The following is a 22,757-nucleotide window of genomic DNA, read 5'->3' as shown; positions in this document are numbered from 1 at the left end:
CCAGTATAGAATCTAAGTACCCAAATCCTGATGGGACACGCCACCAAAGGTGGATGGGAATAACAGGGCTAAGATCCTGTGGGACTTCAGCCTCCAGACTGACAAACAGCTGCTGGCTAACCAACTGGACATAATGGTGCTTGAACACCAGAAGAGGGCAGGTGTGGTAGATGTGGCCATACCAGCTGACAGCAACATGAGAAAGAAGGAACATGAAAAGGTGGAGAAGTATGGAGGGTTGAAAGAACAGCTGGAACAGATGTGGAAGCTCAAAGTTGACGTGGTCCCTGTGATAGTAGGAGCACTTGGGGGAGTGATCCCCAAACTAGGAGAGTGGCTTCGGCAGATTCCAGGAACACCTGACGCCACAGTCCTAGGAACAGCGAAGATGCTGCGCAGAACCCTCAAATTCCCAGGCCTCTGATAGAGGACCCAAGCTTCAGGATGACACAGATACCACCCTAAGAGGGTGAGAGAGTTACACGTTTCTTCCCCATTTCCAAACCAAACTCAAACCCTGACAAGAGTAGGGTTAGCTAGCTAGCCACTGAGGGTATTGCCTACTGAATGTATACACTCTTTTTCATGGTAACAGTGAAAGAAAACCCACCCTGCCCTACAGGGAATAGTGATGGAAAACGGGGTGTGCAGATGAACAGTGTTTGGCTTCCCCCAGAGCTCCCTACCCGTCAGCCGGTGGAGGTCCTGGCGCTGCAGCGTGTGGGAAGGCCAAACACTGTTCATCTGCACACACTACAATGACACGGCTGGTTGAATACCAGCAAAGTTTCCTGTATTTTCATTGTCTTTTCTCTCCATGGGCAGCTGATGCGGTGGTTCATTTTCACTATGTGATCTGTATACTAGGCTTTAGCTTTTAACTATCTTCTTATCTATCTTTTTAACCTGTTTTTGGTGCTGAGTCAATTTAACAACCTAAATTATATTCTTCGAACATACAGTATAGAGTCTTCTGTCTGCTTCTCTCTGAAATTGCTGTTTCATTTTTCCAAAAATGTTATAATATTCCTTCAAGGAGTGCAGTTAGTTACAATGTGTCTCCACTGACAGCATGACAGCATCATCACAAAGGACTGGGGCTTAGCGAAGGGTCAATTGCAGAATGTTTATCGTAAGATAAAACTGTAAAAAGGACATTTAAGGGTACTGTTGTGGAACAGCAGCAGACAGAAGAAGACGACACTGACCTTCTCTCTGGGCTGAGGACAGCGTCTCTCTCCTGCCTGTCAGGGCTCCTAAAACGGCTCCTCTTCTCAGCCTTTCTTGCCTCTGCTTCCAGCCTTCGGGATCGGGACATGTCGTGGTGGCTGTGGGAGTGGCTGCCCTTCTGGTTGGTCGGGTGGCTGTCGGTGCTGGTCACGGTGCTGCCACTGGCGTCTGAGTCCAGAGAGCTGACTGAGCCGCTGATGTGGGAGCCATTAGAGAGCAGGGAGCTGCCAGAGGGGAAGGGGTCACTGGGTGCTGGGGAGAGACAGCGTGGGACACCACCCAGGCTGGAGCACGAGCCTGTCGGGGAGAGCAGGTCGCTGGGGGGCCGGGGCACAGAGCCATGCAGGGCCATGCTGCTTCGGTCCACCTCATCACCATTCATTGAGCCGGAGTCAGAGACCTGTAGTGCACAGTCAGCTAGACAAGAGAAACAGAAGACACCTCAGAACCTCTCAACTCTTTTAGACCTTAATGTCATAAACTTTACTTTTACTATGTTTGTTATTACCTTAACTGTAATTCATTTTTTTAGGGTTGAGTACCAGAACTCTGTACCACCAGTTCCTATATGACCGGTACATACCAGAACAAATCACTGCGCAGACTCTGGTGCTTCATTTCTGTGCCAGATTGTGTTGTTGTGTAAACGGTAAATGATAAATGGACCTACATTTGTATAACGCCTTTCTGGTCCTCCGACCACTCAAAGTGCTTTTTACTACGAGTCACATTCACCCATTCACACACACATTCATACACTGGTGGCCGAGGCTACCATACAAGGTGCCACCTGCTAGTTTTTAACACACTCACACACCGATTGAAGCATCATCGGGAGCTTGGGGTTTGGTATCTTGCTCAAGGATACTTCGACATGCAGACTGGAGGAGCCGGGGATGGAACCGCTGATTTTCTGATTGGGGGACAACCCGCTATACCTCTGAGCCACAGCCGTGTGTGTGTGTGTGTGTGTGTGTGTGTGTGTGTGAGAGAGAGAGAGACGCTGAGGCTGTGGTGACTGCAGCAGAGTATGAAGTTAATGGAGCAGTGTAGTGCGTGTACAGTTTAGGCTCTTTGTCAGTAACTAAATGCTGCAACTCCTCAAGACCTGAGCCAAGTTCCCCCACTGATTTAAGTGATAGGGGTTAGCCCTGGAGTCAATCTCTAACTGGAACCTGACCTGACCCACTTAAGGTGGGTTGTTAAGGTGGATCAGCCATTCTCATCGTAGTGACAATCTCAGCCACTTCCTAAACAGATAATGGAGAAATGTCTCGCTCCTGAGTTGGGAGACAATTATTGTTTGACATTCCCTCCACCAACTACCTGCATACGCCAATGTGTATACTAGTAAAATTTCACTGGTCAGGCAGCACAGCACTACATTTTAAATTGGTACCACATCCATGTTTTGGGAAAATTCTGAACATACTTTAAAAAAAAAACAGCCATAACAATGTAAAATACAAAACTTTTCCAAAATATTCTGCTCATTGCAAACCATTTTCAGGCCTGTAAAACAGTTAATTACATAACTTTCCAGGAATTTTATGACTGTGGCAATCCTGTGAGGTTTTTTTTTTTTATATATATTTGTATATTTAAGTATACAACCCAATTTCCCCCAAAAAAAGTTGTGATGTTGTGTAAAACATAAATAAAACAGAATGCAATGATTTGAAAATTCTTTCCAACATATAGTCAACTGAGTACAGACATGTAGAACATTCACAACATTGGCTCAGTTTTTTATTCATGTCTATGATGTACACAGATGTTATTCTTCCTTACCTGCAGGGGGCAATGGTGATCCTGAAGGCAAGTCAGCGGGGGCCCAGACAGCACCCCCCTCAGCCTCCCTCTGGTTCAGCTCCTCCTGCCAGATGATGGAGCTCGAGTCCGGAACCTTCTCCGCCTCTGGGATACCAGAGCCAGTCACTGCTACCTTGGCTGGACCTGGCTCCTGGACGTGAACACATAAAACAGTCAAAAACAACAAAACAAGGAAACTGCAATATGACATCGAGCTGTGACAAGTACCCTTTTAGGTTTTTGCACTGGAGCTGTTGGCCCAACTGAGTCAGCCAGTTTAAACAGCAGTTTGAGTGGTGTTAAGTTACTACTTATGAAAACTTAACATTTTATATTTTGCTGCTTCACAATAAAATCTTTCACTTAACAAAATGGAGTGGGACTTTCTTTGTGAAGAGTCTTTAGGAAATGGAATGTATTTGTCACTGAATTAGCAGAACATTGTTAGCAGCTTGTCTTCAATAAAACAAGTCAACTACTTCTTTTACCTGCCCTGCTGTGTGATGGAAAAATGCTCGCAGCAAAATATTGAGGATTGGTCTGCTGCTTTTAAATGTCATCACTCAAGACAAACAGTCATTAAGACAGACCTTCAAGTAGGTAGCCATGTTCTAATGGAGACGCAAATCCCTGCCGCACTGGCCTGACTTGCAGAGACAGCCAAAACCAAGCCAAGCAAGCAAATCAGTGTGGAAAAACAGTATTTAGCCCCATTTCCACCAAGCAGTACGGTACAGTACAGTACGGTTCAGTTCAGTTCAGTAAGCTTTTTTCCTGTTTCCACTGTGAAAAGTTGTGGATGCTACCACTGGAACTCTTCTGTACCGTTACCATTTTTGGTACCCCTTCTGTTGGGGTACCTGGCACAAAGATCTGGTACTAAAAGGTGGAGCTGTGAACACTGCAGTCCGTTGATTGGTCAATCAGTAGCGGACGGCCACTCTGCTCAGGGATGAGTTGTGGCTGGTTTTGAAGCAGAAGCCACAGTTCATATCATGGAGAGTTGGTAGACTGTAACTATAAAATATAAGGATGTTTTGCTGCCTATTGCAGCAGCCGAGGTCAGAGAATTTTTTTTTTTTAATTTACTGGGCCGACTGCCAGGATTTTTAAAGTGGAATAACTTGTACTCAATGCAAGAGCTGACAACGTGACTCAGTCAACACACCTTAAATATTGCATATGACAACTTCGACCATCGCTTAAGTTTTTATATGACAGACATTTTAGTAATGAGTGGATCTTCAAGCGTTTATCTATATATTAATTTCGGCCGGGTTATGTGAACAGCATATATTCTAATCCTCACTCGGTAAAAAAGCAAAAGAGGAGTAAACCACTCGGGCTTTCTTCTGGCACACTACGCACCAAGCCAAGGAATAATATTAAAAAGTCTTTATTTAATCGGGCATGTGAGAGTTAAAATACATATGACCAAATGCCAAAAAAAAAGGCCGACCAGGTTTCAATCACCAGGTCTTCTTCAGGGCGTGGCAGAGAAAATGTGTGAACCCGAGTGAGAGGTTGTGATTTGTTACATAGACCTCTTAACAATGGGGTAATTGGAAACAGGAAAGGGACAATTACATCACCATCAATTCACATCGGGTCGGCTTGCAGAATGTAAACATTAATTAACAACAATATTTTCAGAGATGAACAACAAACAATATATCAGAGTGGGCATCATCATCAACAACAATATATCAGAGATGAATTTATAAAAAGGGTCTAAAATCTATCTCTTCATTTAGTCCAGGATACATCAAAGCATCAAATTTGAAAATCCAGAATGTCTCTCTTTGTCATAATTTATTGAGTCTGTTTCCTCCTCTGATTGCTCCACGCATTCAATACCTTCCACTTTCAGTAGGCTGTTGTTCTTATTATGAAAATTATTGAAGTGGCGTGCCATAAAATAATCTATATTGTTGGTTTTTATGGCATATTTATGCTCCGCCACTCTGTCTTTTAAGCGTCTTTTTGTGCGCCTAATATAAAAACAGCCACATGGGCAACTTAAACGATAAACTACATATGTGGTGTTGCAGTTGATGAAATGTGTATTTTTATGTGTTTCATTTGTCCTCAAATCAATAAATTCCTTCTGTTGTATGATATTAGAGTAATGATTACAGTTGGTTTGCATACACTTAAAGGTTCCTGTAGGTCTTTTAAGCCAGCTGCCTGCCCTCTTAACTGGGAGACAGGTGTACATCACTCTGTCTTTCATAAAAGGAGTTCTTTTAAAACAGAAAGTAGGAGGAACTTGAAAAATCTCTTTTAGAGAGGGGGGACTTTCAAGGATGTCCCAATCAGACAAAACAATCTTCTTAATTTGTGGGCCTGCGGAGCAGGGCGCACAAAGTACGGTGATTAACCTCTCCCCCATCGAGCTGACCACACACCAGATCAAGGTACTGTCCAAAGGTTTATCCTTCGCCCCAACTTATCATGCCAACCACTTTGATACAAGGATCGATTTGTTCAGATTCTATAGGAATTTGCACCTTAAAGTATGGTATTCATAGAGGCAACCGGGTGACACTCCTTAGCCTCCACTTACCACTTCAGAAAAGACTTTCAAACCTAAGTCCCAATTTTTTCCTCTGAGCAACAATCCGAGCTTGGTGGCATTCACTAAGAAAATTGATTATGACATTAAAAAACTGTTTGACAAACCTCTCCCACATCCACATAAACACAACTTGACCACCCCTGAACGCACAGCTTTAAAGGAGCTACATGTAAGAAATCTAAAGCAAACAGTCATAAAATCATCCTAATATGTCACAGAGACTAGGGAATAACGTTAATATAACATACTGATCTCACCGACAACAGAAATTACAACAGAATATTCGCATTTAAAAAAAAATGTTACGGTCCGCAAATCATGTTTATGTTTTGAATCTCTGTTTTGGCCTGTTGCGCCACCCACCGCCGTCTACCAGTCACGCAGTCAGCAGAGTCTCAGCATCAGTTACAGTTACGACTGAGCTACAATGGCTGACGATGCGACTAAACCCAAACGGCCTCGTTATGATTCCCAAAAACGGCAAGACAAAACTCAAGGCAAAGCGAGGGTCTATATAGGAGATGCTTTTGAACAGTGGAGACACTTGAAAGCGGAGAAGAATTTGAAATTGGATGTCAAAGTGGCTACTCTTCTCCTCAACAGGTAAGCTTTAGCCAAAGTTGGCTAACTAGCATCATAGCTAGACGGGGAGTGACATTTCGAATACTTTCAACTGTTATACATTTTCAATCATACATTGTAGCCCATGTGCAGGTGGGTCATCGACAAACGTTAGCAGCGGCAAGCAGCATTAGCAGTGTCCAGGTACATAACATTAGCAGCCAGCTCCTCCTCCGCTGTATCCCGGCAGCAGCGTTAGCAGCAGAAATGCCGGACTTGCTCCAACGGTCCGCTGGAAAACCGAAGATCAAAGATGCGGTGACGCAGCCCTGCCACGGCGGCCGCCTGTGGGCAAACGAATCAGTCTCCAGCGTGCTGCTGTCCAGCAACCTCGAATCTGTAGGGGAGGGGGGGCGGACACGACTCGCGGCAGTATTTTGAATTTGAGTGCAGTGACCGTTTTGGCCACATTCTTACATACGGCGCCTTTAAATGAACTTCAGAAGAACAGGGACATTATTATAAAAAGAGCCGATAAGGGCGGGGCTGTGGTGGTGTGGCATTAAGATAAATACACCCAAGAAGCCTATCGCCAACTACAAAACACTCAGTATAATACCGAACTGAGTATGAATCCTCTCCTGCACATGAAGGACGACCTTACTGCTCTTTTAAATAGAGCCAGAGACAGTGGTTGGATTAATACCTAGGAACACAGTTTCTTGTCATGTGAACACCCCAGACTTGCCACTTTTTTTATGTTACCTAAGGTGCACAAAGAACCTAAAGACAATCCTCCAGGCAGACCTATAGTGGCTGCCAGTGTCACTCTCACTGAACCAGCTTCACAATTTATTGACTATTATTTAAGACCTTACATTCATAAGTTACATTCATATGTTAAGGACACTACAGATGTGCTGAACAAACTGAGCCAGATTGAGGATGTTGATTGGGACTTTATGGTCACTTTAGATGTTGAAGCACTTTATTCTAATATTGATCACTCTGATGGACTGAGAGCTGTTAACTATTACCTTTCTAACAAGGAGGATTTAACGCTCCCTATAGGTTTCATAGTAGAACTTACTGAACGGGTGTTAAACAATAATGTGTTTCTGTTTCAAGATTGATTGTTTAGACAGTGCAAAGATGCCAGTATGGGAGCCAGCTTTGCCCCTGAATATGCTTGCCTTTGCTTAGGCCTCTGGGAGTCTGAGTATGTGTTTAATCATGAAAAAAAAACCTTTGGTGAAAACATTAAAATGTATTGTAGATTTCTTGATGTTATTTTTCTTCTCTTTAAGGGTAGCCAGACGGATCTGATGGATTTTTACCATTATCTTGATAACGCTAACAAAAATATAAAATTATCAATGGAAAACTCTAGAGAAAATATCAACTTTTTAGATCTAACCATTTATAAAGGGGATGATGAAAAATTACACACTACACTGTTTAGAAAACCCACTGACCGTAATTCTTTATTGCATTATGGGTCTTTCCATCCACCCCACCTCAAAACAACATCCCATCCGGCCAATTTCAGAGATTGAGAAGAATATGTGATCAGGATTCAGATTTTCATACACAGTCTCTACATATGACCAAATGTTTTTTGGATAGATCATATAACAAGACTATTATTTCAACAGCTCAGACCAAGGCAGCTTCCATTGCACGTCCCCAGCTCCTACAACAATCAAACAGACAGAAAAGAAGCACTTCGGGCACTTATTTTGTTACACATTTCAGTCAACAAGCTCAACAAATTAAGAAGATTATTTTGTCTAATTGAGACATCCTTAAAAGTGCCCCTTCTCTGAAAGAGGTTTTTCAAGTTCCTCCTACTTTCTGTTTTAAAAGGGCTCCTTCTATTAAAGACAGAGTGATGTACACCTATCTCCCAGTTAAGAGGGCAGGCAGCTGGCTTAAAAGACCTACAGGAATCTTTAAGTGTATGCAAACCAACTGTAATCATTACTCTAATATCATACAACAGAAGGAATTTATTGATTTGAGGACAAATGAAACACAAAAATACACATTTCATCAACTGCAACACCACATATGTAGTTTACTGTTTAAGTTGCCCATGTGGCTGTTTTTATATTGGGCGCACAAAAAGACGCTTAAAAGACAGAGTGGCGAAGCATAAATATGCCATGAAAACCAACAATACAGATTATCCTATGGCACGCCACTTCAATAATTTTCATAATAAGAACAACAGCCTACTGAATGCGTGGAGCAGTCAGAGGAGGAAACAGACTCAATAAATTATTATGAAGAGAGACATTCTGGATTTTCAAATTTGATGCTTTGATGTAACCTGGACTAAATGAAGAGGTAGATTTTAGACCCTTTTTATAAATTCATCTCTGATATATTGTTGTTGATGATGTCCACTCTGATATATTGTTTGTTGTTCATCTCTGAAAATATTGTTGTTAATTAATGTTTACATTCTGCAAGCCGACCTGATGTGAATTGATGGTGATGTAATTGACCCTTTCCTGTTTCCAATTACTCCACTGATAAGAGGTCTAATAACAAATCACAACCTCTCACTCGGGTTCACACATTTTCTCTGCCACGCCCTGAAGAAGACCTGGTGGTCGAAACTGGTCGGCCTTTTTTTTTGGCATTTGGTCCTATGTATTTTAACTCTCACATGCCCAATTAAATAAAGGCTTTTTAATATTATTCCTAGGCTCAGTGCGTAGTGTGCCAGAAGAAAGCCCGAGTGGCTTACTCCTCTTCTGAACAGTTAATATTCAACTTCAAGAGCACCTCGCATCTACCTGGAGTTTACCTGAGAGCACCCAGTAATTTTCTTCTTTTTGAAGGGTCACGTAGCGTTGGGCTACAGCAACCGATAATGAGGAAATACAGTGAGCGCTGGACAGAGTAATGGGTGACAATAACCCCGCCCACATTTAAGGGTAGAATTTGGAGTGGAAACGCGAGTTTCTAGGTACAGGGTTCCTACACATTTGGAATTTCAAAATTCCATACTTTTCCATACCCTAATTTCCAGACTTCTCGGCGTTTGTTTTTATTTTATTCAGAGAATATGTGACATCTGAGTAAATATATCAATGTATCATATTTCACATCATATCTAATTATTCTTAATAGGCAATTGTAGCCAAGTACCATAATGGCATGCAAATAAAAACTCAGGTAAGTTCAATGTCTGGGCTGAGGCAAAAAGGTTGGGACTCGGGGTGCAAGCGATGCAGTAATGAGATGTGTTCGTGTTTTTTCCTTTCATGTGGCTCAGAATCACCTTCTCCCCCATGCTGGCGATGTCAAACGATTTCACACAAAGCTTGCATCTAGCTCTGTGTGTGAATTGGGAATCCTTGGCCAACCAGTATTTATATACGCCATGTCAAGCCATCCATCCAAAAACTTGCATCTACCCATTGTGAACCACATGAAACTCGTCTTCTTGTCAAAGGTGCAGTGTTCGAGTGAAACTTGATACCTGGGGGGGCTGGAGGAGCATCATGGGGCAGCTGACTGGACATACCACTTGTCAATCAGGTAAAACGGGCGGGATGTTTTCTGAGACGTTTGCTCTCACACAAACTGTGCTTGGCCTGGCATAAAACACGATCCGGATTGATTAAATTATTTTTGGAAATACCTAATTTTCTATTTTAGAAAACAGTATTTTAGAACAGTGGTAATAGTCTGGAAACATAAATATTTTTCCATACTTTATTTTTCATTTTCCATACTTTTAAATACCTGGAAATTGATCAAATTTATTTCCATACTTTTCCATACATTCCATACTTGCGTAGGAACCCTGTAGGTACTAGAGATCGATCAATTATATGCATATCCGCAGGCAGCCCAGTGTTGCTGGAGAACCCGTGCAATGCATGCTTTCCCCTCCCCCGCTCGGTGCCTAGGTTACCAGCCTGCTCTCTTTCTCTCTCTTGTCTCCCTCCCTCCTGTGCTGTGTGTCTGTAACCTCCGCCCCTCCCCCTTCTGCTCAGTGCATACACAGATGACACCACACATATTGACCAATTACCTGCGGCTTGAACAGAAAAAAAGAGAAAAAAACAAAGCGGAGCTGTTTCGTTTGCGACTGACACATCAATACAGCCAGAGTATTGGACAGTGGCCAAATAAACAACACAGCTCCTGGGAGAGAACAGTAAGGCTTAGAATTGTATTTTTAATTGGTTACTTAGCTGTACTGTTATGGAAGCGAATCGTGACTAATATTTAAATTAAAATGTATTTGCAGAAATGCTTTTTCATTTTAAGATTGTGGCTGTATTATTTGACTCATAAATAAAATTAATCATCAATCATCTTATTTGCATTTTAATTTTCTTCTTCAAGACTGCTCATTCTTTTACTTAATTAAAATGAAAAAGAAAAAGTCATTTGAGATTTAATTTTCAAAATATGCCCCAGCAAATAGATACCAAAATTCAATTTGAAATGTAAAATTTGAAAATTAAAATGCATTTGCAGAAATGCTTTTTCATTTTAAGAATGTGGCTGCATTATTTCACTCATAAATAAAATTAATAATCATCCTATTGCATTTGCATTTTTTTCTTCAAGACTGCACATTTTATGCCATAATCAAAAAGAAAACAAAGAAGACATTGCTATTTCATTTTCGTGGTCTGCCCTGCAAAATAGTGACCATAATTCGAAAATGATTTGGCAATCTGAGCGGCGCAGGAGAGTGACGTCAGGAGCCGCTCTTCTTCAGCTGACCATGGTGCTACCCATCTAATACAGTAGGGGGCGGTGTGCACATTTGATATATGGATGCATCACAGATCATGGCGCTCCCTGAGATTGTGCTTTCTAAACATCGTAATTTCCCAAAACTGAATAAAAACCATACATAGCAACACAAAACTGCTTTGCTAGCTCAATCATGTTGTAACTAAGATATCTGCTGGAAAAAATAATTTTTTCATGGACTGTTCATTGAGGATACGGAGTTAATAGGTCCGCTGACTTGACAGCCATTTAAACTGGGAGCAGTTTATACTTGTACTTATAGCTTATACTTTGTAGACATCGTGATTTCCCAAAACTGAATAAATACCACACAGTCCAGCAACTTTTCCGGGGGAAACCCTGTGATATTGACACGTTAAATAATTTTCATACATACAAAGCTGCCTAATATAATTTAGATCTGCCCTGTAAAAGTGCGTATATAGCGCACTGAATGAGTGTTAGGTGTGAAGAGGACCTTACAAGTGAGCGCATTGTGTTTTCTTATGACAAGCGGTCATAACATCTTCGCACCAAACACTCATTCAGTGCGCTATACACACACTTTTACAGGGCAGATCTAAATTATATTAGCCTAAATATTTAAGATGATTACTTATGTATGCAATGATTTATTGATATTAAATATATATATAGATAATATAGATAAACATACAGTCCAACAATTCCTTTGATCAATGGATATTTTTTTGCTTAACAATTTAATGCAGAACAGCAAGATGGCATGATGCAATTTAATTTCTATCATGATCAAGATCATGCTGAAAGCTGAATTAACAGTAGTGTAAATATATCTATGAAACGTATACAAGTTTACAAGGGTCTTTGTTGACTGCAGCTTGTTAGCTATGGCCTCCAGGCTTATTACACACTGATGTCAATAGGTACTCCATATCATATTAGTTAATCTTAGCTGTGCATAATTTATTAATTTCACGAGCAGATTCAATATTCAACAACCATATTGTACGGGTTAGAATCAAACCAAGGCAGTATGTATGAAAATTATTTAACGTGTCAATGTCACGGGGTTTCCTCCGGAAAAGTTGCTGGACTATTATTTAGTTTTGGGAAATCACAATGTCCACAGAGTATAAGCTCAAGCTGAGTGTATCAGCAGTCCAACTACAAAAATGCCAGTTGAGGGAATCCGAAGCCATTTTTAACTCATGTTGGTGTGCAAACATGAGGTCCTCAATGGTACGCTTTGAACACTTTATTGACTTACAAAAACGTTAAAAACACCTACAAAAAGCCAAGTGTAAAGAAGACTTAAAACAAGCTCATGCAAAAGGACAAAAATAGTACGATTATAACGAAAACCCATTCACTCGACACACACACAGACATGGTTGAAAAACTGTGTGGCCTCCCCTGATTCTCGTTCCATAACACTGATCAACTCCCCTATCTAACCTACATGTGACTGATCACCACCTACGCCCACAGCTGTGCAGGTAACCCGTAGCAACCCTAGTGCCTACTAACAATGAGAGACACGGCACCTGCTCCCAGTTTAAATGACTGAAGTCAGCGGACCTATTAACTCCGTATCCTCAATGAACAGTCCATGAAAAAATTATTTTTTCCAGCAGATATCTTAGTTACAACATGATTGAGCTAGCTAAGCAGTTTTGTGTTGCTATGTGTGGTATTTATTCAGTTTTGGGAAATTACGATGTTTAGAAAGCACAATCTCAGGGAGCGCCATGATCTGTGATGCATCCATATCTCAAATGTGCACACCGCCCCCTACTGTATTAGATGGGTAGCACCATGGTCAGCTGAAGAAGAGCGGCTCCTGACGTCACTTTCATGTGCCGCTCAGTTTGCCAAATCATTTTCGAATTATGGTCACTATTTTGCAGGGCAGACCACGAAAATGAAATAGCAATGTCTTCTTTGTTTTCTTTTTGATTATGGCATAAAATGTGCAGTCTTGAAGAAGAAAATGCAAATGCAATAGGATGATTGATTATTAATTTTATTTATGAGTGAAATAATGCAGCCACATTCTTAAAATGAAAAAGCATTTCTGCAAATGCATTTTAATTTTCAAATTTTACATTTCAAATTGAATTTTGGTATCTATTTGCTGGGGCATATTTTGAAAATTAAATCTCAAATGACTTTTTCTTTTTCATTTTAATTAAGTAAAAGAATGAGCAGTCTTGAAGAAGAAAATTAAAATGCAAATAGGATGATTGATGATTAATTTTATTTATGAGTCAAATAATACAGCCACAATCTTAAAATGAAAAAGCATTTCTGCAAATACATTTTAATTTAAATATTAGTCACGATTCGCTTCCATAGTACTGCTGCCTTGAACTTTGAAGGTGAAAAATGCAAATGCCAAATGAGTGGTCATTAAATATACTTGCAACTGTATTGCTATCTAGCAAACTAGATTCTACACAGGCTAATTCTAGAGCTAGGCTATAGAGCTAGCCTCATTGAGTTTGTCAATATGCATGGGCAGTTACTTTGGACAAAGTTTCCTTTGCTCATCTGTTGTCTTTGCATGGAAGGCTACATAACAGGCCTACAACAAGGTTATGTTATGTCGAAAAAAGCGACACTGCATTTCAATGACTATTCTTTATGGTTGATCGTAGGGCTGCTCGATTATGGAAAAAAATCATAATCATGATTATTTTGGTCAAAACTGAAATCATGATTATGCAAACGATTATGTGACGCACGTGATGACTTAAATTAAATGGCATGTCATTTCTGTCTCTACATGGTCGCTTGTTCGCACGGTGGAGTTCAGCCCCAATGTGCGTGTACGTGTATACACACACACACACACACACACACACACACTATGAGGGGTGAAACATATCAGCGAACACACACACACACACACACACACACACACACACATATATATATATATATATATATATACAGTACAGGCCAGGTTTGGACACACCTTCTCATTCAATGCGTTTTCTTTATTTTCATGACTATTTACATTGTAGATTCTCACTGAAGGCATCAAAACTATGAATGAACACATGTGGAGTTATGTACTTAACAAAAAAAGGTGAAATAACTGAAAACATGTTTTATATTCTAGTTTCTTCAAAATAGCCACCCTTTGCTCTGATTACTGCTTTACACACTCTTGGCATTCTCTCCATGAGCTTCAAGAGGTAGTCACCTGAAATGGTTTTCCAACAGTCTTGAAGGAGTTCCCAGAGGTGTTTAGCACTTGTTGGCCCCTTTGCCTTCACTCTGCGGTCCAGCTCACCCCAAACCATCTGGATTGGGTTCAGGTCCGGTGACTGTGGAGGCCAGGTCATCTGCCGCAGCACTCCATCACTCTCCTTCTTGGTCAAATAGCCCTTACACAGCCTGGAGGTGTGTTTGGGGTCATTGTCCTGTTGAAAAATAAATGATCGTCCAACTAAACGCAAACCGGATGGGATGGCATGTCGCTGCAGGATGCTGTGGTAGCCATGCTGGTTCAGTGTGCCTTCAATTTTGAATAAATCCCCAACAGTGTCACCAGCAAAACACCCCCACACCATCACACCTCCTCCTCCATGCTTCACAGTGGGAACCAGGCATGTGGAATCCATCCGTTCACCTTTTCTACGTCTCACAAAGACACGGCGGTTGGAACCAAAGATCTCAAATTTGGACTCATCAGACCAAAGCACAGATTTCCACTGGTCTAATGTCCATTCCTTGTGTTTCTTGGCCCAAACAAATCTCTTCTGCTTGTTGCCTCTCCTTAGCAGTGGTTTCCTAGCAGCTATTTGACCATGAAGGCCTGATTCGCGCAGTCTCCTCTTAACAGTTGTTCTAGAGATGGGTCTGCTGCTAGAACTCTGTGTGGCATTCATCTGGTCTCTGATCTGAGCTGCTGTTAACTTGCGATTTCTGAGGCTGGTGACTCGGATGAATTATCCTCCGAAGCAGAGGTGACTCTTGGTCTTCCTTTCCTGGGTCGGTCCTCATGTGTGCCAGTTTCGTTGTAGCGCTTGATGGTTTTTGCGACTCCACTTGGGGACACATTTAAAGTTTTTGCAATTTTCCGGACTGACTGACCTTCATTTCTTAAAGTAATGATGGCCACTCGTTTTTCTTTAGTTAGCTGATTGGTTCTTGCCATAATATGAATTTTAACAGTTGTCCAATAGGGCTGTCGGCTGTGTATTAACCTGACTTCTGCACAACACAACTGATGGTCCCAACCCCATTGATAAAGCAAGAAATTCCACTAATTAACCCTGATAAGGCACATCTGTGAAGTGGAAACCATTTCAGGTGACTACCTCTTGAAGCTCATGGAGAGAATGCCAAGAGTGTGCAAAGCAGTAATCAGAGCAAAGGGTGGCTATTTTGAAGAAACTAGAATATAAAACATGTTTTCAGTTATTTCACCTTTTTTTGTCAAGTACATAACTCCACATGTGTTCATTCATAGTTTTGATGCCTTCAGTGAGAATCTACAATGTAAATAGTCATGAAAATAAAGAAAACGCATTGAATGAGAAGGTGTGTCCAAACTTTTGGCCTGTACTATATATATTTTTTTAATCTGTTAAAACCAAAAGTCCAAAAATTGGGGGACTCTGAGAGCGACTTTGCAAACACAGTGTGAAGAATATAGTGATGTTGCACATCAAATTAAACAGCAGAAACTGGGCTACAAGGCTGTAAAAAACCTTTTTACATGCCCCAAACGCAGCGCAAACAACAACTAAAATATAGCCGCGAGCGGCAATCTGCGGGTTCTAACCTGTTCCGCCCCAAACCAGCCACCGTGACCCTCACCACCCACCGTGACCCTCATCTGCCGTAGTGCAAGACGTTCCCCACTCTGTCCCTGAAAGCTCCAAGCAATACATACTCTTTCCAAGTCACACATTTCTTGAAATCGGGTTTTCAGCTAGCCTACATGCTAATAACATTTGTGGTATACTTTCACATAGAGACTCCATCTGAGAGCAAATGCATTGGCTAGGAAGATGCAACAAAATGATGTTAATGATTTTTGGAATGAAGTCAAGTTTATGAATCATAGTAAAATACCTTTGTCCTCCAGTATGGAGGGGGTAAGTGGCAGTGTAAATATTATGGAATTATGGAGAAGACATTACATGGAGCTTTTTAACTGTGTTAAAAGTGATGTTTTTACTGTTGGCGATGTATCTCATGATAATGTGGTCATAAGGCCTGATGATAGAAGTTACGCAATTGGGAAATTGGCTTTAAACAAATCCTGTGGCCTTCATCTGATCTCTGCAGAGCATTTGAAATTTTCATGAATGAAAATTTCATTTTCAAGAATGAATGAATGAGTGAATGAATGAACTAGAAAATTTCACATGAAATTTTGAGTGTGCCTGATGCTTGCTGCCAACTAGTATCCCCATACCAATATGCTAATTATTAATAGCAGTAAATGTATCACTGTGTGTCTGTGTGTGTGTGTGCATGCCTGAATGTGTGTATGTTTACGTGCTGTCGCGCGTTTGTGTATGTGTGAGTCTGTTTGTCTGTCTGTGTGTATGTCCACTTACAGATAGAAAAAACAGCTTAACTTAACAGCTAAAAAAGACTGCAGTCTAAAATGTCCAAGATGGACACAGAAAGACAGAGACAGACAGACCCAGACAGGCAGACTGACACATATGTAATTACCTCTGTATGATGAGGCTTTAACTGCAAAGAAGTCAGGTTGCTGAAATATTCGAATTTGACTGTGCTGTGACACACAGACGATTGGCCGGACGGCTGGAGTTGATTCAGCCAATCACCAGTTGGCAATGGCACAGTCAAATTTAAATACACCAAGGAAAGGCAGAAACTGAGCCAAAAGTTCCTCTCAAACTCCAACTGTTTAATGAAAAACCCTAAGTGCTACAGCTACAAAAAGCACACCGTGAGCGAGAGGACAGGATGCGGATCACAAAGGTGTAAATTTCATTTCTGTGGTGTGAAAAATGAGGCCAGAGCCATGATGGACATAAGTGGAATGGTCTGCTTTCTTCCAGAAATTTGGGCTCTCACTTAACATGGGAGTGAATGGGGCAGTTGGTTGGACTTGTCCTTTTAGACCACCTGCAGCCAAAACCCTAAATCCATTTTCTTCAGCGGTCGCACCTCTGCGACCATCGAACGGCTTTTCCTACAATTTGGTGTACAATTTGTGTATGTAGAGTGAACGATGTGGCGCACCAGCGAGTTTAATAGAAAATTTCTTGATGATTTCAGAGGTGCTGTGCACTCTAGCGATGACATCACCCACTCTAACTCTCAACATTCCATAATACACACCCATTATAAATTCTGAGAAGGGCTGAAAATTTCATGATTTTTAAACAGCTGGTGTAGAAAAACTAAAAGAGATATGGAAAATATGAATCAGTCACTGAAAGTCGATGGCAATGTCAACATTTCAGAGTTGGAATGGAGTTTCTACGTGAATGTATGAGATGGTGAAGTGTGGGTGAAGATGAGTGAGTTTGAAGGATTTTCTCATTGACTTCCATTATAACCAAGTTTCAGAAAACGCTGAATATTTTGGAAAGTTTGAATGGGATTGAAAAGTTGAATCCTATGTAAAAAGTCAAGGAATTGCTGAATATTTTCCAATTTGAATGGAGTTTCTAGCTGAAAGTATGAATCGGTAGTTACCGTTTGAAATTTTGTGATTTTTGAAGATTCCGTAATTCATTTTCAACGGGAAAACGGTTTGGGAAAAAAACGGGAATATCTGGGAATGGCGGTGGCGCCCCCTATGTGCCAATCTCAAAATCTTTTTTTGGGTGTGTTCTTGGTCCCTTTCTGATGATATTTACCCAGTTTTGTGACGATCGGAAAAACGCTTAACATTTTACAGCCGATATTCGCTAAGGCCCGCCCTTTCCAAGGACACTTGCTTGACGGCAGCAGTGTTTTTCGTCCGATCTTGCTCATTTATAATAGAAATGAGTGTCTCGGTCCCTCGATGCCTCATACCAAGTTTGGTGTTGATAGCACAAATATTTCAAAAGCTTATTCATTTTACTGTTTTTAACATTATTAAAATTAGCAAAAATTCTGTAAGGGTGGCATTGATGGTGCAAGAGGCTTTTTTGTAGAGGACTATCAGGAGGATGTGTGTGTAAAATTTCAAGTCAATAGCACTTGTGGTGCGGCGGGCAGAGCCTTTCAAGCTTTACACTCTATGTTATAGCACCCCCATAAAGCCGATTGGGACCAAATTTTTTGAGCAGTATTTGGATGTCATTTATAGTCCATGTACCACGTTTCATGTCCCTAGGTCCTTCCAGCTGGTCATAAATTAATAAAACGCAAATTATGACGGTTAATGACGAATAGGCCACGCCCACTTTCACCTACCAACATGGCACTCAAGATATTAGTTAATAGCCACCCCTAGAGCATGCATACCAAATTTGGTGAAATTCCATCCAATGGTCTTTGAGATACAGATGTGTGGCATTTATAGCGCCCCCTATAGGCTGAGCTCAAAATGCTTTGGTAGGCAGCTTCCAAGTCTCATTGTGGACCTACCCACCAAGTTTGGTGATGATAGGTCAAAGGGTGTGGGATTTATGGCCAATCAATTCTAAGCTCTGCCCACAGCCAAGATTCATTGGTCCGTGGCAGCCATGTTTTTTGACCAATCTGGCTCATTTGTAATAGAAATGTGTCTTGTCATCCCCCAAAGCCGTGTACCAACTTTGGTGTTGATGGAGTCAAAATTGTATAAGTTTATGTCATTTTACTGTTTTTCAAATTATGCAAATTAGCAAAAAATCTAGTCAGGCGGAGCTTAATGGTCCTTGAGGCTTTTTTGTAGAGCACATTGAGCTGGACCTGTGTGTCAAATTTCAAGTCAGTCAGACTTATGGTGTAAGGGGCGTGGCCTCCCAAAAAAGTCATTTTTAAGCCTTAATTACAGCGCCCCCCATGTGGCCGACTGGGCTCATATTTTAATAATGCACATCATTTCCAATCATTGGGCCAAGTTTCAGGTTTCTGGCTCATTCCAGCTCACGGGAATTTGAGCTCAAGCGGCAGACAACAAAAAATAATAATAATAATAAATATAGCAGCGAGCGGCAATCTGCGGGTTCTAACCTGTTCCGCCCCAAACCAGCCACCGTGACCCTCACCACCCACCGTGACCCTCATCTGCCGTAGTTCAAGACGTTCTCCCCTCTGTCCCTGAAAGCTCCCATTAATACATACTCTTTCCAAGTCACATCTAATTTTTTACCCATCTAATGGTCTTTGAGATACAGATGTGTGGCATTTATAGCGCCCCCTATAGGCTGATCTCAAAATCTTTTTTTGGGTGTGTTCTTGGTCCCTTTCTGATGATATTTACCCAGTTTTGTGACGATCGGAAAAACGCTTAACATTTTACAGCCGTTATTCGCTAAGCCCCGCCCTTTCCAAGGACACTTTGCGTGACGGCAGCCGTGTTTTTTGTCCGATCTTGCTCATTTATAATAGAAATGAGTGTCTCGGTCCCCCGATGCCTCATACCAAGTTTGGTGTTGATAGCACAAATATTTCAAAAGCTTATTCATTTTACTGTTTTTAACATTATTAAAATTAGCAAAAATTCTGTAAGGGCATTCATGGTGCAAGAGGCTTATTGTAGAGGACTATCAGAAGGATGTGTGTGTAAAGTTTCAAGTCAATAGCACTTGTGGTGCGGCGGGCAGAGCCTTTCAAGCTTTACACTCTATGTTATAGCGCCCCCATAAGGCCGATTGGGACCAAATTTTTTGAGCAGTATTTGGATGTCATTTATAGTCCATGTACCACGTTTCATGTCCCTAGGTCCTTCCAGCTGGTCATAAATTAATAAAACGCAAATTATGACGGTTAATGACGAATAGGCCACGCCCACTTTCACCTATCAACATGGCACTCAAGATATTAGTTAATAGCCACCCCTAGAGCATGCATACCAAATTTGGTGAAATTCCATCCAATGGTCTTTGAGATACAGATGTGTGGCATTTATAGCGCCCCCTATAGGCTGAGCTCAAAATGCTTTGGTAGGCAGCTTCCAAGTCTCATTGTAGACCTACCCACCAAGTTTGGTGATGATAGGTCAAAGGGTGTGGAAGTTATGGCCAATCAATTCTAAGCTCCGCCCACAGCCAAGATTCATTGGTCCGTGGCGGCCATGTTTTTTGACTAATCTGGTTCATTTATAATAGAAATGTGTCGTGTCATCCCCCAAAGCCGTGTACCAAGTTTGGTGTTGATTGAATTAAAATTGTAAAACTTTATGTCATGTTACTGTTTTTCAAATTATGCAAATTAGCAAAAAATCTAGTCAGGCGGAGCTTAATGGTCCTTGAGGCTTTTTTGTAGAGCACATTGAGCTGGACCTGTGTGTCAAGTTTCAAGTCATTCGGACTTATGGTGTGAGGGGCGTGGCTTCCCAAAAAAGTCATTTTTAAGCCTTAATTACAGCGCCACCATGTGGCCGACTGGGCTCATATTTTAATAAAAGTTGATGCACATCATTTCCAATCATTGGGCCAAGTTTCAGGTTTCTGGCTCATTCCAGCTCACGGAATTTGAGCTCAAGCGGCAGACAACAAAAATAATAATAATAAACCGGTACAATCTTAGAAGGGTTCTACTTTCAGGTTAGAACCCTAAATATAGCCGCAGGCAATTTCGAGTTCTAACCTGTTTCGCCCCAAACCAGCCACCGTGACCCTCACCACCCACCGTGACCCTCATCTGCCGTAGTGCAAGACGTTCCCCACTCTGTCCCTGAAAGCTCCAAGCAATACATACTCTTTCCAAGTCACACATTTCTTGAAATCGGGTTTTCAGCTCGCCTACTTGCTAATAACATTTGTGGTATACTTTCACATAGAGACTCCATTTGAACATCAAAACATAAATTGAAATTTTACCTATTGATCCGTATTTCAAAGTTTCAATAGGTATTTTAGTGTTTAAGCAATCACAGTTCCATGATCATGATAATTTTGGGAGAAATCTGGAGATAATTATAGCGCCCCCATGAGGCCGATTGGGACCAAATTTTTTGAGCAGTATTTGGATGTCATTTATAGTCCATGTACCACGTTTCATGTCCCTAGGTCCTTCCAGCTGGTCATAAATTAATAAAACGCAAATTATGACGGTTAATGACGAATAGGCCACGCCCACTTTCACCTGTCAACATGGCACTCAAGATATTAGTTAATAGCCACCCCTAGAGCAGACCAAATTTGGTGAAATTCCATCCAATGGTCTTTGAGATACAGATGTGTGGCATTTATAGCGCCCCCTATAGGCTGAGCTCAAAATGCTTTGGTAGGCAGCTTCCAAGTCTCATTGTGGACCTACCCACCAAGTTTGGTGATGATAGGTCAAAGGGTGTGGGAGTTATGGCCAATCAATTCTAAGCTCCGCCCACAGCAAAGATTCATTGGTCCGTGACGGCCATGTTTTTGGCCCAATCTGGCTCATTTGTAATAGAAATGTGTCTTGTCATCCCCCAAAGCCGTGTACCAAATTTGGTGTTGATGGAGTAAAAATTGTAAAAGTTTATGTCATTTTACTGTTTTCAATTTATGCAAATTAGCAAAAAATCTAGTCAGGCGGAGCTTAATGGTCCTTGAGGCTTTTTTGTAGAGCACATTGAACTGGACCTGTGTGTCATTTCAAGTCAATCAGACTTACGGTGTGAGGGGCGTGGCCTCCCAAAAAAGTCATTTTTAAGCCTTAATTACAGCGCCACCATGTGGCCGACTGGGCTCATATTTTAATAAAAGTTGATGCACATCATTTCCAATCATTGGGCCAAGTTTCAGGTTTCTGGCTCATTCCAGCTCACGGGAATTTGAGCTCAAGCGGCAGACAACAAAAAATAATAATAATAATAATAATAATAAACCGGTACAATTTTAATATAATAATATAATAATAAACCGGTACAATTTCTAACCCCTTCGGGGTTAGAACCCTAATAATAATAAACCGGTACAATCTTAGAAGGGTTCTACCCCTTCGGGGTTAGAACCCTAATAATAATAATAATAATAATAATAATAATAATAAACCGGTACAATCTTAGAAGGGTTCTACCCCTTCGGGGTTAGAACCCTAATAATAATAATAAACCGGTACAATCTTAGAAGGGTTCTACCCCTTCGGGGTTAGAACCCTAATAATAATAATAATAATAATAATAATAATAATAATAAACCGGTACAATCTTAGAAGGGTTCTACCCCTTCGGGGTTAGAACCCTAATAAACAACAACAGATCCAACTCCATACAGCACCGATATCCCGACCGACTCAGTATATTTCGGGCTCTAACTCAACCACGTTATTCAAAACAGACACCGTTAATCTCAAATGAAAGCTGAGACTCTGCTGTTTCCACATATATGCACCAAAGCACGCTATCCCAAATCATCAGAGAGCTAGAGGCCAAAGAACAACAACAACAGAAATCGTTTCTCCAAAATATATTTGTAATATTTCTCTTACCTTGTTTTTGCCGTGAAAAGCTCATTCTACCGTTAAATCACGCTTCATTCCTGTTGACCAGCATGTTGCCCGTCATTCAAATGAATCGGGGCGGAAAACTTGACGGCCGGAAGTTCCAGGGCTAAGCTTAATGACCACTCACAGCAGCTGACATCTCCCCACAACGTGTTCTGCTGACTCTGATTGGCTTACAGTGCTGTCAATCTCGTTTTGGTGGGTATAGCGTCATTCTATTGGCTCGAACGAATCAAACGAGGTGTCAATCACTCAAATCGAC

General features: G+C 41.2%; 1 protein-coding gene across 6 annotated transcripts in view; it reads right to left on the bottom strand.

The window, feature by feature from the left end:
- The window catches only part of LOC125880983 (myosin phosphatase Rho interacting protein), a 164,615-nt gene that overhangs the window by 85,777 nt on the left and 56,081 nt on the right, over positions 1-22,757 (bottom strand). For all 6 annotated transcript variants that reach the window (XM_049563858.1, XM_049563857.1, XM_049563856.1 and 3 more), the window contains 2 exons: positions 3,022-3,193; positions 1,209-1,647 (listed from right to left, as the gene is read on the bottom strand). In XM_049563858.1, the coding sequence (XP_049419815.1) occupies positions 1,209-1,647; positions 3,022-3,193 (611 nt within the window). The remainder of the gene's footprint in view (positions 1-1,208; positions 1,648-3,021; positions 3,194-22,757) is intronic.

Source organism: Epinephelus fuscoguttatus, linkage group LG20 (assembly GCF_011397635.1).
Source record: "Epinephelus fuscoguttatus linkage group LG20, E.fuscoguttatus.final_Chr_v1".
Taxonomy (NCBI): domain Eukaryota; kingdom Metazoa; phylum Chordata; class Actinopteri; order Perciformes; family Serranidae; genus Epinephelus; species Epinephelus fuscoguttatus.
The sequence above is the reverse complement of the archived record's forward strand: the minus strand, read 5'-3'. Positions and strand labels throughout refer to the sequence as shown.